Here is a 16,804-nt window from a genome sequence, read left to right as displayed (position 1 = left end):
AGCACCCCAAATCCCTTTGAGCACCCTCTAAATTCTCTTTAGCTCCACTAAAACTCCTCCCAGTGTACCACATGCTATCCTAGCATCCCAACCCCCCCCGCAAACCTCAACACCCCCGAAACCCTTTTTAGTTGTGTTTTAGCATCCAATAATGCTTCCCAGCACCCTGAAAAACCTCCTTAGCACCACCCACGCTTTCCAGCACCCTCTAAAATCCCCTCAGCACCACCTAAACCCCTCGTTTCCCCCGCCCAAACCACCCCAGCGCGCCCGCGGAGCGCGGCTCAGCCCCGCGCCGCCACTCGGCGGGCACGCGGGAGCATCAAAGCTCCAGAGAAGGGAAGCACGCCGATAAACTCAGGCAGTGACTGTGTCTAAAGCTCTATTTCCACATAAAACGTAAGATAGCTCCGTGTGCTCAGGACGGAGCAAGCCGCACCCACAACCCCGCCCCGCCTGTGCCGCCGTGAGGGCAGCGGGGGCGCAGCCGCCCTGAGGGGCAAGGGGGCGTGGCCTCCGCCCCCACAGCCCCGCCCCCTCCCGGGCGGGGGCGGGCCCACGTCGCTCCCATGGCAACGCGTCCGGCGTCGCCCCTAGTAGGCGGCGCGGCGGCTTCGGTTCAGGCATTCACGGCGGGCAGCCTGGGGCGCGCCGGCGGGGTCCTGCGGCGGGCGGCGGCGGCCGGAGCGGTGGCGGCCGGGCGAAGATGGCGGACGTGCTGAGCGTGCTGCGGCAGTACAACACGCAGAAGAAGGAGATCGTGGTCAAGGGCGACGAGGTGATCTTCGGAGAGTTCTCCTGGCCCAAGAACGTCAAGACCAACTATGTCATCTGGGGGTAAGCGACGCGGCCGGGGCGAGGGGCGGGCGGGGGCAGAAGTTGCCCCGAAGTTGCGCCCGGGCAGCGGGGACGGGGGTGCCGCCGTCCTTGGCGCTCCGCGGGTGGCGGCGCGGACGGGGTCGGGCGGGCCGGTGCCGCTCCCCGCAGGGCCTCGGCGCCCTGCCCGGCTGTCCCGTGGGCGATCCCCGTGCCCTGGCAGCCCGGCCGGGCGGGCAGCGCTCGCCGCTCCCTTCGGGAACGTTCCCGGCTCCTGCCCTGGCCCGGGAGAGTCGCGGAGCCGGGCCCGGGCCGTTCCTCGGCTCTCGGCGCTCCTGCCCGTGCCGCCTGCGGGGCCGCGTCCTGCAGACTCATGCGATGAGATGGCAGCAGGCGGCTGCTCCCAAGTTTTTCCGGTGTTTGGTGAAATAGACGCGTTGTGTTGTTGCTCGGACAACGCTCTCAGGCGCACGGTGGGGTTATTGGGGTGCTTTGTGCGGGGCCGGGAGTTGCAGTCGGTGATCCCGATGGTTCCCTTCCCATTCAGCACCGGCTGTGGTTCTCTCTTGGGTTATCGGGGCTGCTCCTCGGCTCCTGGAGCTTTGACAAAGCACCGGGACCAGGGCAGCGAGGCCCGGACCGACTCCCTCTGATGAGCTGTGCAGGTGCTCTGCCCCCACCTGAGGCCTCTTCCTGGGCAGGACCTGGTGCAGGCTGTTCCCTGGTTGGTCTTATCGTAATAAACACGTAGAGAGTGTTTATGTGGCTTATATGATTGTAGTAGATAAGATGCCTGACTTTAGAAAGCCTCTAGAAAATGAGGGTTTTTACCTGTTGAATTTCCTAGTGTAGCATGGATTATTTACATTGCAAAGGGATTTTTTTGTTTGCCTTTCCTCAGAATTTAGCAGCTGCTGCTTCTTGGTGTCCTCACTAGAAGAGTTTCAATGAATCCTTTTCAAACTTAAAAGGGAAAAATGCTCCTTTTTAAAGCTCAGGTACTATTCAAAGAGGACATGTTATCCTGTGAACCTTTGTTGAAAAGCAGAAGTGCCTGCAGATTTCTCACAAAACCCTGAACTTGCAGTTAAGTCTGACCAGGAATTATTTTTTTTTCCTCATGATTATGATAGGACTATTACTAGCCTTAGATTGAGAGAGAGAAAGCAGTTAAGCCTACTTGCTTATCTTCAGTTGTAGGTGGACTTTTCCTAGCTGATTTTACTTTGTCCCTTATATATTACTAGAAATCTGCTTTTTCATTACCTGTTTTAGGCTTTCAAAAACTACTTTTGGAGTTATTTGTGCTTCCTGGCTGAGTGGGGGGATACTGGTATGTAGACTGAAGAGGAAGAAAAATATTTGGACAAGTAGTTAGAAGTCTTGGCTGTATTTTTGCTGGGCAGTGTGTAGAAAGATGTGGTGATTTCCTTGCTACAAGTTGCTTTTCCCAAGCGGTAACAAGTAGTGATTAAGCAGACAAACAAGTTTCATTGCCCTTCTGCAGGGAACAAGAAACTGATCTGCCAGCCCTATCCTATTGCTCAGGAGAGCTTGGATTAGACCCAGAAATTGTTACCAAAACCCTAAAAGCAGCTGGAGAGCCAACTTTGCCATGTGTAGAGCCAGGCAGCTTTATCTTCCTGGTCAAGAAGGATGTGTGGGTGAACAGAGCAGCAGCTTCTGCCGGAGTTGTGAGGGCTCACCTGGGGTACCTGTGTGGTGGAATTTGAGGGGTTTTGTTCTTTAAATCTTGGTTTAGACCAGTGGCCTCTGAGCTTTTGATAGGATCAGACTGCTCTCAGTTCACAGCATTTCTTGTCAAGCACTGTGGCATTTTGCATGTCTCAGCTTTGAATTGAAGACACTGTAAAAATGAGACCAGTTCTGCAAGCCATGCTCAGTAGCTTGAACACCACACTTCAGGAGCTGCTAATTTAGGTAATTGCTACACTCAGGAGGGACATTCTCAAAAACTTTCAAGATTCAAACCCTTTTATATTCAGGTCATTTGACAGGACCCAAATTATGTTTGCACTGAGCAGGTGTTGGTGGCTTAATCTTTCACAGAGCAAACCTCGAGTTCTGTTTTAGATGTCCCCAGCACGGTTGCTGTAATTGCATCTCCAGCCTGAAGAGAGTAATGCCAGGCTGAAGAGCAGCAGTGGCATTTGTCCCTGCTAGAATTAGAAGTAGTCCCAGGAGACATTTAGCTGTGGCTCCTCGAGCAGCTTAGCTGGCAGAAGTCAGCAGTGCTACCCTGCATTGCCTTCTCTCTCTCTGGCACAAGTGTCACCCAAACAGGGAATTGGGCTGAGGAATCAAGCCAAGTTCAAAGTAACCTGGCAGGAAAAAAAAAGTGTGGGGGGAAAGCAACTTTAATCCAGTTTAGTTTCCAGCTAATAATTATAGGGATGCTTCTGCTGGCACATGAAAAAGGCTAGGTGGTCTGAGGTGATGTGGTTTGTGTGTTTTGACCTATGGGCCCTGAAGAGTGATTAATGAATCTGTTTCAAAACCAAAGGAAGGAATCAATCTACCAAAGAAATTTATTGCTTTGTTTGCCTAGTCAAGGGGCTTGGATATGCAGTTGAGTTTGCAAACAGTGAGCAGCTGGCCCTGGGTATTGTCGGTTGTGTGATACTCAGTGTGCTTTGTCTTGTGGCCTTAAAGATTTCGGCTTGGTTTTGTGGATGAGGCACAGGTCCTTAGTACCTCTGAAAAACTTCAGGCTTTGAAACAGGAAAGAGGAAACAAAGCTGTTAAAAATGAATAAATTCCTGGTGCCCACAGGTGGGAGGTGAATGGATGAGAAAGAAGTCAGTTTCTGGTGTTGAAAATGAGCAGGTGAAGCTTACTCTCTCCTATTATACAAACATTTTCTCCATGTTTAAGCTGGAGTTTATTTTGTAAGAGATGCAACTGTTCCTTATATTTTTACTTTAATGATTGTTACTGGGTTTGCTGAGATCTGCCCCCTAAGATTTTAATTTTGTTCTTAAGTAATTGATGCCATAACTGAATATGGGAAGTAACAGAATTAATTTCTGTTTCTACTTTGGATGTTTGTAAATGGAATGAGGTAAGCTACCCTCAGATCTGCCTGTTTTTAGTTCTCAGTTTATTTAGCAGGAGCACATGCTGATGTTGAAATGTCAGTTTAGGCTTAGGTTTTCTCCTTGTGTGCAGCTGCTTGTCCATCTGATGATTTCCTATTAATGTGCAATATCTTGTGCTCCTAATAAAACATCCTCAGAGCCATAATGAGCACGGGGAATTCTTGTGTGTGTGTGGCTGAAGTGATCAAGTACCAGCTGTGCCCTGCTGAGCTTTGGCAATGCCTGTGCCTTTGTAACACTGCATTGTTTCAATTAATAGATAATGGTTCAGTATTTGTTTGTTTTTGTTTTGTCATTTCTTGCTAAGTATTGTAGAGCTTGAGTAGATGACCAGCTTGGACTTTTCTGTTGTGCTCAGTGCATATGGCACACTTCAAAGAAATAATGAGTGATTCTGAACTAAGACAATCTAAAGTGTTTGTTTTAAAATGAAGTGACAGCTGTATCATGTGACATCATGGCTTTGCTTTGGAGCCAAGCCTGTGTAGAGGAAGCTTTTGTTTCTGCTAGTGCTTCCAGTGTGTTTAGACACCACCTTATCAAAGATCCTTACTGCTTTGCTGCTTGTTCAAACAGTTCCTCGCTGAGGAATCCAGTTCGGGTGGCTGCCAGTTTTGGCTTCATAGCAGTTGAAAGAAAAATCCTGTGTGTCTGCTCCCTTTCCTCTGCAGCAACAAAAAGTACAGGCACCCTCCACCTCATGCAGACCGAGTTTTTTGGAGGGAAGGGACAGTGGTAAGATAGATCCTTTATTCTACAGTTTTGGTATCCTGAATCCCTTTTCACTGCATGTTTTTCTTCTTGGTTTTCTCAGGCATCCTTGTGAAGGGAGGTTTTGAACTTTAGTGCTGATAATAAGTTCTGAACAGGTTGTTGGGCACTCTTAACTAATTTCAGAAAAGTAATGACAAGCAAAGCAGTAGGTGGCATTAAATCCACAGTACTGTGAAAGCAGACTTACACCTCTGTTGGTTTAGTAGATTTTTGTGTGACTCTTCCAGGCTCCATAAAGTTGTGGCTGGGTATTTATTTCCTCTCCCTTCCCCCGGTGAGGCTGGCACTTCTGTGCTGTGTGTTTTGGTGCAGATGATGATCCATGAGTAAAGCCACTGTACTTAGAAGGAAAACTCTTTCAATGGAAGGGTTTCTTCCTGAAATCTCTTATTTGTTGAAAATTCTCTCCCACTCTTAAATTTATAGCTTTGGGCTGGTTTTGTGGTGGCTTCTCTTCCTCAGGCTTTAAGGTGAGCCAGCTGGTCAGGGACAGGGACTGGGCAATGTGGAGGAGCCCTGTCCTGCCTGGAGCTGGGGTTTGGCATGTCCCAAGGTGGGGGTGGGCAGTGGAATTTCTGCCCTTGCTGCTTTCCTGGCTGCCAGGGGTGTTTCTCAGAGCACTGGGAGTGTTTAGGGAATAGGGGTTTTTGAAACATGGACAGGCATTGCTTCCCCTACACAATGTTGTAGTAACAGCATAATGGGTGAGAGGGGGGAATTCTGTTCAATGTACATGGAGCCAAGCTGAGCCAGGCATTTATTTGGCCTTGTTTGGTGTGGGTTTTGGTTTGTTTTTTTTTTTTTTTTGTGAATAGTTGCTCAGAACAAGTTCCCTTTTAGACTTAAGAGCTGTATCTTTGAAACAAGCTGTTTGGAAGCTCAGATTGAACTTGATGCTGTTGTGCTGCTCTGATGTGGTCTGACTTCAGTATGGGAGCTCACTGTGATTTTGTATCCTTCAGCATTTTGCTGATTTTCTTGTGCAATTAGTTTGTAGTCACTCCTTATTTTAATCTTTGGGCACTGTTTTGAGCCCTTTGCTCCCTAGACTTTGGAATTTATGTCCCAGGTTCTCACTGTGCTTTCTCTGGTGCTGAGCATTCTGGCCTGTTGTACCTGAAGATGATCTAATGCTTTATTTCATTTGCAGCTCAGTTCTGTTTGTCTGGCTGTCTCACATGTGATAGACAGTTCCTTTGATAATCAGAATAAATAGTGTGAATGAGAGGCGATGTGTACTTATATTTCCCAAGTTTTGCTTGTTTATTTTACAACATATTTATTTTGGCTTATTTTGTGAAGGTTTTTTAAATAATTCATACAGTAAAGAGGCAGCAAGAACTCATCTCCCTCACCTGTATTTGTTAGCACAATTGAGAGCTCACTAGTTTGGCAATAGCCTGATAATAATATTAACTTGCTTTTTAAACTGTCATCTGGAAAGAAAAGAGAACTTTTCTAAAAGAGGATGTGCTTGAGACAGAGATGGAGAAATTAAATTCTACAACCTTTTCTTGTGTTACAGGACAGGGAAAGAGGGCCAGCCCAGGGAATACTACACTTTGGATTCTATCTTGTTCCTGCTCAATAATGTGCACCTTTCCCATCCTGTCTATGTCCGTCGTGCTGCAGTAAGTAGACCATACAAAATGTGATGTTTTTGTCTTGTGGTGATGAATGTGTGTAGTTATTTTCAGGGACTGATAAATGCACTTGTGTGTGGCTGGGGAAAGTGAGAATGAGATGCAGCAGAGTGTGTGAGTGTTTAAAAACAATCACCTCTGCAGAAGGATCACATGACAAGTCCTGTCAGGGTGGAGTATTTTTCTTGACAATTCACTTCCTAACAGATTATCCCTTCAAACCACCGAATTATGTTTACAGCAAGAGTTTGTTAACCAATTATTAACAGTAATGGCAGCATTTATCATGATAGTCTATGGACATAGTTGTTTCCAGCACTAAACTATTTCAGGAGTACTTTTGTCCATCTGTTGTGTGGAGTGATCCCAATCTAGATGATCCTTTAGTGCCTTAGATGGCAAGGATCTGCAGAATGGAGAAAAGCTGAACAGCTTTGGAGTGGACTTGGAAGTAAGCAATCCAATTAAAAAAAATTACTGGTTAAGCCCTACAAATAAAGGAATTTTTAAAAAGTCTTTTTAATTTCTGTTTGATTCTTTTCTATGAGGCCACTCTTCATCTTTCCTTGTGCTTCATTGTTACCTGAGACAGCAGTGCTGTGTTGGAACTACACAATTGAGATACATGATTTCCATGTATCAACACACACTCCTGGCAGGGAAGTGTTTGTGTGTGTGGTAAAAGCTAGTTCTTGATCTTACTAGAAAGTTAGAAGGAAGAAGGCTGCTCTCTCTTTCAGTTTTGTAGCAGATTGTATGTTTAATTTTGTGTAGCTGAACATCCTCTAGGATGTGGTTGTACTTTAAGCTTGATACTTAAACTTCCTTAAGTGGCAGGACACGTGGTCATGTCTTGGTGTGAATGAGTAGTTTTCAGCAAAAGTAAAAAAATCTTCAGTGAGTAAAAATTTGTGAGGGAAGAACAGTTTAATGTCACATCTGCTGTCTTTTCAGACTGAAAACATTCCTGTGGTAAGAAGACCTGATAGGAAAGACTTGCTTGCATACCTAAATGGGGAAACATGTGAGTGATGTGTTCTTTTGACTTGGACACACAGTGCTCTTTACTGCTTCATATTCATGGCACAAGTGAGGGCTAGGAGGGGAAGGTTGGGTAACAGTAGGCAGTTTGCATCTTAACTGAATGTGCTGAAACTTCTCAAAGTTATTATTTCTTGCATTTTTAATTGTGTTCTTAAATTAACTGTTTTGCTTGGATAGGAGCTGTATTCCTACATGCCTGTTTAGAGGTGAACATTATTATTCTATTAACCTACTCTAGTTAATAATTATGTGTTAGAGTGCTTAGCATGTATGTTTTTTCCTTCTCTAGACTATGGGAGGCTTTCAGTTGTACATTGATCTTGAATGCAAGAAATGTGTGGGATGAAATCTTCAGTGTAATAAAATGTATGGAATCACTGCTTTGTCAGTCTGGCAGATTTGCCTAGCATTTCATTATCTTGAATTTTTTTGTTAGCAATAGTCAGAAAAAGAGGTTTCTCTGAGAAAAACAGAAATATCACCTTTGTAAGATCCTCTGCTTTGTAGGTGGTCTTTAGATTTTAAGTATCCTGGAGTATGATATTATTTCTGTAATATGATGAGTAAAATCACTTTATATATATATTTTGAAGGGATCACCAGGTTGTCTTTTTAAAAAAAAACAAACCTAGACAATCCAATACATCTTGATTTTAGAGTCTAATTCTCATTGTGTCTCTGTGTTCTTTTATGAGTGGGATATAGAGATCATAGAATCACTGATTCATTTATGTTGGAATGGACCAGAAGAGGTCACCTGGTCCAATCCACTTTTCAGAGAAGGGCCAAATGACCCTGAGCAACATAATTTAACTTTACATTCAGTCAGGTTCTGACTAGTTCCACTAGTCCCAGTGTTTGACCACCTTTGCTAACTAATATGTAGAGCTTCCATTGTTGCACTTTGTCTGTTGTCCTTCTTTCTTTTATACCCAAATATTATTGCAAATATTTTCTTTTTAAACTGAATGTTCTGTTTGAATGCAGCAACCTCATCAAGCATAGACAGAAGTGCTCCACTTGAAATTGGCCTTCAACGATCCACTCAAGGTACAGCTTCACTAAAAAATAACTTTGAGGTTATTTTATAAAAATCTATACAATCTTGCATTTTTAATATCCTCTTTTTTCTTGTAGTTAAAAGAGCAGCAGATGAAATATTAGCAGAAGCAAAGAAACCAAGAATAGAGGTAATGACAGTGACTGTCATCAATACAAATTGTTGGTGGAGGTAAATTAGTGTTCATCTGCTTTTGTAGGAATTCCATTGGGTTACCTGTCCTTTGGTGTACAGGTAACATGGGAGTGGGAACTGGAAGGGGTTAGAGCTCCATGGGAATGGGAACTGGAAGGGGTTAGAGGTTAGACTTGAAGAATTGTGATTGTTGAGGAAACTTCCAATAACTCTGCACTTAATGATAATGCCCAGATCAAAAGTCATTGGAAATAAAGATTGTCCTTGCAAATGTGAAGAAAATACTTCTGAACAGCTTTAATTCTAGCTGTATTTATATTTGAAAAGAGAGTGCACAAGAACTTAAACGTGACTGTTCCTTCCAGGATGAAGAGTGTGTGCGCCTGGACAAGGAGCGCTTGGCAGCTCGGCTGGAAGGACACAAAGAGGGAATCGTGCAAACGGAGCAGATCAGGTGGGATTACTGCTCCTTATGCCTAATGCTTAATTACAGGATGGAGAACAATTTCTGCTAAAAGCAGCCAGTTTTGCTTCTGTCCAGCAGCTCTCAGTGGAAATTTCCCTCTTTGATACTCTCAGTGATGTTCAAGGAGTCAGGTGTTATCAGTGACAGTGCAGATTTGAGGCATTTATAAAATCCATAATTATAGCTAAGCACATGAAAAATATGTATTTTGAATGATTTCTTCCTATCTCTTATATAGGTATACTTAAAGGAAACTATAGGAAAAAAATCTGATTGTGGCATAGGTAGAAAGCATAAGAAAAAAATTAAAAGTATGTGTGATTTTTGTATAAACTAATAATGTGGTTGCTACCTTGAGTGTAGTACAACTTGGCAGTGTTGCACTGAGGGTTACTGTGTGTTGTTTGAATTAGTTTATATTCTCTAGCTACCAGTTATTTTAATGCTGAATGTAAACAACTACCCCTTTAAAAACAGTACAAATAGTTACAGGCGGTGAGTTTCAACTCTGTGCTTGGCCCTGCTGTACACCAAGTAGCAACACAAAGTTCCCTTCCCCATAACATACTTACTAAGGAGAATGCTCACAGCCAGTACTTAAATTAATTTTTTCATGTATTCTGAAATGAAGAACAGCCCTATGTAATAGTAAATTTGGTATGGACAGTTAGTGTTGTGCAATTCAGTCTTGATCGTTTTTCTTCAGCTCACCTGCAAAACAGCCCAATGCTGTGTTTACAGTTAAAACAAACACATACAGGTGTTGCACTCTTGGACTCGAGTGAGTTCTCTCAAACTCAGATTAATGTGGACAGGGTTCCCACCATCTGTTGTTTGCTGACCTGCACAATCTGAGAAGGTACCACATCTTCCAAGGGACCAAGTCCACATAACTGCACCTCAGCCAAGGTTTAGAGCAATGCTTTGAAAGCCTCAGAGCAGCCAGGTGTTGGTTGACAAAATTGTAATCCACTAAAAATAACAGGGAACTGAAATTTGAATGTTGCTATAAATGAAGGTGTTAGTCCTGATGCTTTACATTTGAGTTCTTTATTTTTGTTTGGTATAGTTGGGATTTTTGGATGGTATTTGTGTTAGTACTGTGAGTCTTTTGTTACACAATGGATTCACATGTCCAAAACAGCGATGCCAAGCCTATATAATCTTTCAGTGTATATTTAAGGTGACTGTTTTGTGGTTTATAGTACAGCCTTAAACTTTGGCAGGATGAAGTTACTCACTCACAAATTCTTTCAGAAGAATTGTTTGTGCAATAATTCAGTCTCTGCTGTTACTTTTGCTCATTTAGGTCCTTGTCTGAAGCTATGTCAGTGGAAAAAATTGCTGCTATCAAAGCCAAAATCATGGCAAAGAAAAGATCCACTATCAAAACTGATCTGGATGATGACATAACTGCTCTTAAACAGAGAAGTTTTGTTGATGCTGAAGTGGATGTAACTAGAGATATTGTCAGCAGGGAGAGAGTATGGAGGACAAGAACTACAATCTTACAAAGCACAGGCAAGGTAATGCTCTGGATATGAAGCTGGGTTTTATGATCCCTATGACAAACTGCATTTTGATTTTCTGTATCTAATTTGTTAATCAGAGATGACAGGGGGATTATGCTCAGTGTTCCATGTAAAGGTGGGCTTGCAGGGCTGTTGGCACAGTGACAGAAGAGTTTGTCCTTATTGTGTTACAGTAAATCTAAATTGTATCTCCAGCTACTTGTTTCAGCCATTTAAAAGATACTAAGTAATCACCTAATTCCTCTTAACCAAAGCTGGCTTGGGCCCTGCAGTGGGGAGGGCTCCAGGAATGGATTGGAAACAGACCCAAGTGGGGAGTAATTGATAGAAAGAACAACACAGGTGCATTGAAAGCCCAAAGCCTCTACATTGTGGAAAACACCAAAGAAGTAAGGAGGAAAAATGCTGTAATGGACAAAACCAGAGAGTGTTACCATGAAGAGGGTTTTGTCCCTTGATGCTGCTTTGGGCTGCACTTGGTTAGGTGCTGTTCTGAACGTGGTTGCAAGCACAGCTGCCAGCTTGCTCTCTTTGGACAGTGAGGCTGTCTTTATTGCAGAGCTACTTGGCACTAAATTTCTCAAGGAAGCAGTAAGTCAATTTCTAAAAGATTTCAATGGTCTGTTTTCCTGAGGTTATTGTCAAACTGCATCCTTTGCCTTCACTACTTCTTTTAAGTATTGTCACAGGAAAATCATGTTTAAAAATAAATGAACTCTCAGTCTTCATTTATCTTATTTTTAACAGTGTTTTACATAACTCTCAACTTCCCAGTATTGTCCCAGGGTAGAATCATTTAATTCATGAATGATGGGGTAATTACTGGGTATGTGGCACATTCCTGTGTGCCACCTACAGAGTGAGTGTTGCTTCACTGAATCTCAGAGATTTGTAGCAGCCTTGCTGCTGAGAGCTGATAAATTGGTAAAAGCTTTGATGTTTTAGTCATTGGGAAGATTTGTACCAAAGGAATCTCTGTTGCTCTTCTTCTTTTTGTGAATCATTCATGGCATTCCTATCTCCACTTGTCTTCCAAGTGAAATTGCAAAGATAGTAGGGAAGAGATGAGTGTTTTTGTTGTAGAAACAGTGAGATGAGGTAGTGACTTTAAGCAAAACATGACACAGGGTGGAAGACAAGAAACAAGAGGTGAAGTTTGCTCTTGGATGCAGTTACTGTGAGCAGCCTGATGAGTGTATGGGCATAACAGCAAATCTTCTATTTCGGTTTGTGCAGGCTTGCAGGAACATTCTTGGTAGCTTGGACAGCAATCACCGAGTGTTAATGTTTATATTTTCCAACAAGTAGCTCTGAAAGTAAGTAGATAGAGAAACATCACATGTTACTGAGGGCTGTGATTCAACCCAGAACAGCTCAGGTTTTTCATTTGTACTTTGGTTGGGAGGGTTGTTTGGTTTTTGGGTTTTTTCCTTTTTTTTCCCCCTCTATTTCAAGAACCTTTGTAAAGACCTTCTTGAAGCTTGTAAAGAAACTCAGATACCTTGTCTCAAGCAAATTTCTTCCCTTCTTCCCTGTTCCTTTTAAGAATTTTGGTCAGGGAAGCATGATACTGCTCTGCCAATGCTGTTTTGACTCTTCTGTATGATACTTGAATTGCTGATGTGCCTGATAAACCCATACCGAGCAGATAGTGAAAATTTACAATAAAAAGAGTTATCTGCAGTCTCTTAAATCCTCCTAGAGTATTTAAAACCAAAATTGACTTCAACAGTAGATGCCTTTTTAATATCTGAATTCCTTTGGAACTCCTGTGTGAATGGTAACAAACAGTGAGCACTCCTAAATGTAAATTTTGTTGTTTCTTTGCAAAAATTGCTTCAGTCCAATGCTGCTTCTGAGGCTCTTTTCCACAGAGAAACACCCCTGTGTGTGTAGATTTTCCCAGTGTTCTCTGTAAATAAACTAAGATGCACAAACAGCTTAAGATGCAAAAAGTACACAAAAGTAAAAGGCCACAGTACAAAAGAAATTCTTGACCTTTTCAGCTTACTGACAGGTTTCCTCTGCTTTTGATATGTTTGAAGAAAATATTGATTCCTCCAGCAGTATGCTTCTCCAAATTCTTCATAGATGTCAAAAATATTAACTGTATTTCTGAAACATTTACTGTTTCTCCTTTTGGACATACTTCCCAATTCTGAAGTTTGCTTTTATAGAACTGTTCCAGGATGTTTTTTTAAGTCTCTGGTGATGTAGTGTTCTTTTTTAACATTTAAAAAAGTTCTCATGACACTTGCATTCTGTCCTTTTACCTGCTGCTTTTTTTGCCAGCATCTTCATTGTCACAAATCTCCCCTTGCTGAAATTACACTGATAGATATTTTCCTGGCTGAGAGTTGTTTTTTGGTTTATGAGAATGTGTAATTTGAGTGCATTGATGCTCCTGTTGTAGAAGGTGCTTTAGCATTCCCAGTTTATTTCAGTTTATTTGACCCTTAAGATTTCTGTAATGCATCACACAGGTCCCTTGTCTGTGTGACCTCTCTGCTCCCCTCTTTTGATCAGATGTTGTATTGATTCCTGGATGTCTTCTTACTGATTTCTATGAGGTTGCTATTGTTTGTAAAATCAGGCATTTCAGTTCACCTGTCCTCTTTTGGTTTTAAGATGTCTGCATTTGCATTTATCTGCTTGCTTGTTATGTTTTGTTTAAAACTTTTTGTTGAGTTCTTATTCCATAGTTTTCTGTATCATTATTATGCAGTTCTACCTCTTTTGGAAAGTCAGTGTTTGATTTAATTCCTAGTAGACGAATCATCCCACTCTCTTGTTTTAAATTTTGTTGGCTTTCCCCAAGTCTACTGCAGTCTTCTAGATTTTTATGAATAATGTGGCATTTTTATGTGATCACTTCAGAGCCAAATTGCATCTGTTTAGTATAAGGATTTTTTTCCTTCTCATAGTAACTTAATTTTAGAACTCTTTGACAGTATATATTGTTTAGAGGAATTTAATTTCAGGAAGAGTTTTGAATCCATACATAGATTATTTAATATCATAAGTGTTTGAAATGTTAAGCTTTGCATCAGTGCTCTGCACAGTTTCAGTTGTATGAGTGTTTTTAGATAAATGGGAAGCTGTTTTGTAAAACAAACCATTGAATACCTAGAAAAAAAACCTGTTTATGCTGAAATTGATTCTTTCCTTTCACATCCTTCCTCTAGCTTTCTTTCCTAAAAATCCTTTTGTTTTTATGATCTTCTGTAGCAGGCAACAGCAATCTTTTCTGAAGGAAAAACCTCCTCAATTCATCTCAATACTGTAAATGTATTTGGCACTTGAATTTTTCCCATGGGAACAAATTAAAGTAGCATTCACAGGTGTATTTGGAGAGTGTGTTTTTGTCTGTGACTGCTGGTGTACTTGATTTATATTTGGTAATTTATCTTTAATCTCCCAGGTTACTCAGAACTATTTCTTAGATAAGCAGCAAGGTAACTGGGTGGGATCTTAAAGCTGGATTCTTGGAAATGCACTAATACTGGCCTTGTGAATTTGTAGATTTGGTAATGAACTAGTGTTCTGATATGAGCAGCTCTGAGCATTTCAGATGATCTTAAAAAAAAAGAAAAAAAGCCTTTCATCCTTGTCTCTGTGGAGTGTGGTGAGTTGACCATGGTTGGTTGGATGGATGGCAGGTGCCCACCAAGCTGCTTCCCTCCTCAGCAGGATGGCTGGGAGAAAATAAAATGCAAAAAAATGTGTGGGTCAATATAAAGGCAATTTATTAAAAACAAAGGATGTGTGGGCAAGCAAAGGAGGACAAAAGATGGATTCTCTGCTTCCCATCAGCAGCAGGAAATCTCCAGGCACTTCCTGGGGAGCAGGGCTTGGGTACCTTGAGCAGTTGCTCCTGAAGACAAATATTTTAACAAGAAATGCCCTCCTCCTTCTTTCTCTTAGCTTTTACTGCTGAGCAGATGCTGTGTGATGGGGAATATCCCTGGAGTCAGCTGTCCTGGCTGTCCTCTCAGATCCTGCCCAGCCCCATGGAAGTGGTGAGGGGGCAGCCTTGGGGCTGGGTCAGCACTGCTCAGCAGCAGCCAAAACACTGGGCTGCTATCAGCACCTCTGCCTCCCAGGGCAGCTAAAACAGAATTAACTCCACCTCAGCCACACCCAGTTCATGGGAAAATGCTACAATTTATTGCTAAAACTTTAATTTTTGGCCAGCACTCTTCAGTTATCTTTTCTCACAGTTGCAAGTATATTAGAATTATATTTTCTCAAGTGAACTCCAACCCTCTGTACAAGGAAATAACATAATCCAGCCTGTCAAAGATATGGGAAGTCTTAAAGGTTATAGCACATAACCTTTCTAAATCTCTACAGCTAAAAAGCTGAACAGTGGCTGCACACTCCTGATGTGGGTGCATTGTCCAGGCAGACACATTGACACATCTGTCAGCTGCTGCTTTGGTGCCTTTCTCAGCTTTTAGCACATCTGTAAATATTTTCTCCTTCCTGAGCCCTTGTGTAAATCTTTGGAAGACTTTGCCAGGCATTATATGGCAATGAGTGACCTGTATGGCATCCTAACATTACTGCCTGCCTGGAGACAGTCCAGGGAAAAGCTCTGCACTAGAACCATGTAAGTTGGACAGGAGAAATTGGCATTTGAGGTATACACAATTCTAATGGAGTTAGGTGTGTGTCAAATCTAAGAGTGATGGCATGTGGGCTCTTTCTGCAGGTGACTGTTTATAGTGGAGAAACTGTTCAGAGTTGCTATGGGATCAGAGTTAGGTGGAGCTGAGTCTCTGTAGTTTCATAACCTTTACATCATGAAATTGTATCTTTCTGTAAGTGTAACCTTGTTCCTTTAACTGTATATTACTTACAAGGTCAAGGTTGACATGTTGAAGCAATAGTCTGGTTTTTTTTTCTTGCTGTTGCTTCACTGCTGCAGACTGGTGAATTTGATTCTCTTGAGGTCTGGGTAGTTATATTTTCCCTGCTTAATATATACCAAAAACTTCCTTGATCTTTATATTTTTATATCTTCTGTTCTTATGTGAAAGACTCAGACTGGGCTATCCAGCACATTTTCTTAAGTTTTGTGCTGAAAGCATAGACATCTTATACTGTATAACAACTAATTTGATTAAATGAACAACTTTGTTTTTTAAGCCTTCATAGATTTTCCGCTTTTATATCTTTAGTTATTGCAGCCCTGTTGTAATGTAGTAGTTACCTGTACTTTCTTTGGGAAGGTTACCTGATGCCCAGTGTATTGTTATCCATGACACAAGATGTTAATACAGAAGGGAATAGACTTTCATAGCTCTTGACTGTGAGTTTTATGTATTAAATTTCATAATTTTGATTTGTAGTTCCCCACTGTGCCACCCCTGGCTTCTGGGTGTTTTTATGTGCATGATGAGAGAAGACCAGAGCTGAGCAGGATGATTGGAGTTTTATAGCTGACCTAGCTAGAGGGGTTGGCATTTTCCTGCTCTGTGGCATTTACCTTGAAAGTAACTCACAATTGCAAATTTATCTAATACAGCATCTGAATTATTCCAGAATGTTGTTATTTTGTGGTCTTCCATATTCTTGTACACAAGTATTAAAGAGCAGAACTGTTTTTTTCCCCACACGTGTAGCTTATCTTTGTGGTGGTGATGATTTTTAGTTTTGTGTTACCACCTGCAAAATATTACTACTGCAATTAGTACTTGCATATTTTATTTTCAAAATTCATGTATTTTCTTTATAGGTTTGATCCTTTTCACAGTAACTACTGTATTTGAAGTAAATGTGAGAAATCATATTTTTGTTCTGATGAGTCTTGACCATTCTTACTAGTGAAGTCACCTGTGAGGAGGTTAATACTGCAGTTGCAATTAAAGTTTCAATAATTTAATTTAGCTGGAAAAACAATTTTGAAGCAAGACTTAATAGTATTTTCATCACTTTAGACAACTAAGAGGTCTGAGAGGAAAATTTTGCTGATTTTAAGAGAAATGGATTGTGTAAGCATCTTTACGTGTGGGCTCTAGGTGGCAGAATTGTCTCACGTTCCTGGAGTTCACAGCAGTGGGATTTGAATACCAAATTGCAGAAGTAGAGGTGTGCCAGGCTAAGAGGAACTGGTGTCCTCATCAGTGCTCCAGGTGGAGCAGGAGGTTGGCTTTGGAGTGGCTGTGCACAAATGTCACAGGACAGCTTGAGTGCCCAAACTCCACTTTATG

General features: G+C 42.0%; 1 protein-coding gene across 1 annotated transcript in view; it reads left to right on the top strand.

The window, feature by feature from the left end:
• The first annotated feature begins 693 nt into the window (after positions 1–693).
• The window catches only part of CDC73 (cell division cycle 73), a 101,575-nt gene continuing 85,464 nt past the window's right edge, over positions 694–16,804 (top strand). Inside the window, exons 1-7 of the mRNA XM_066555828.1 lie at positions 694–837; positions 6,235–6,340; positions 7,307–7,376; positions 8,384–8,446; positions 8,534–8,586; positions 8,957–9,045; positions 10,367–10,583. Coding sequence (XP_066411925.1) covers positions 707–837; positions 6,235–6,340; positions 7,307–7,376; positions 8,384–8,446; positions 8,534–8,586; positions 8,957–9,045; positions 10,367–10,583 — 729 coding nt within the window. The 5' untranslated portion in view covers positions 694–706. The remainder of the gene's footprint in view (positions 838–6,234; positions 6,341–7,306; positions 7,377–8,383; positions 8,447–8,533; positions 8,587–8,956; positions 9,046–10,366; positions 10,584–16,804) is intronic.

This window comes from Molothrus aeneus, chromosome 9 (assembly GCF_037042795.1).
Source record: "Molothrus aeneus isolate 106 chromosome 9, BPBGC_Maene_1.0, whole genome shotgun sequence".
In the NCBI taxonomy this organism is placed as follows: Eukaryota; Metazoa; Chordata; class Aves; order Passeriformes; family Icteridae; genus Molothrus; species Molothrus aeneus.
Note: the sequence above shows the minus strand (reverse complement) of the source record. Positions and strands in the feature narration are given on the sequence as shown.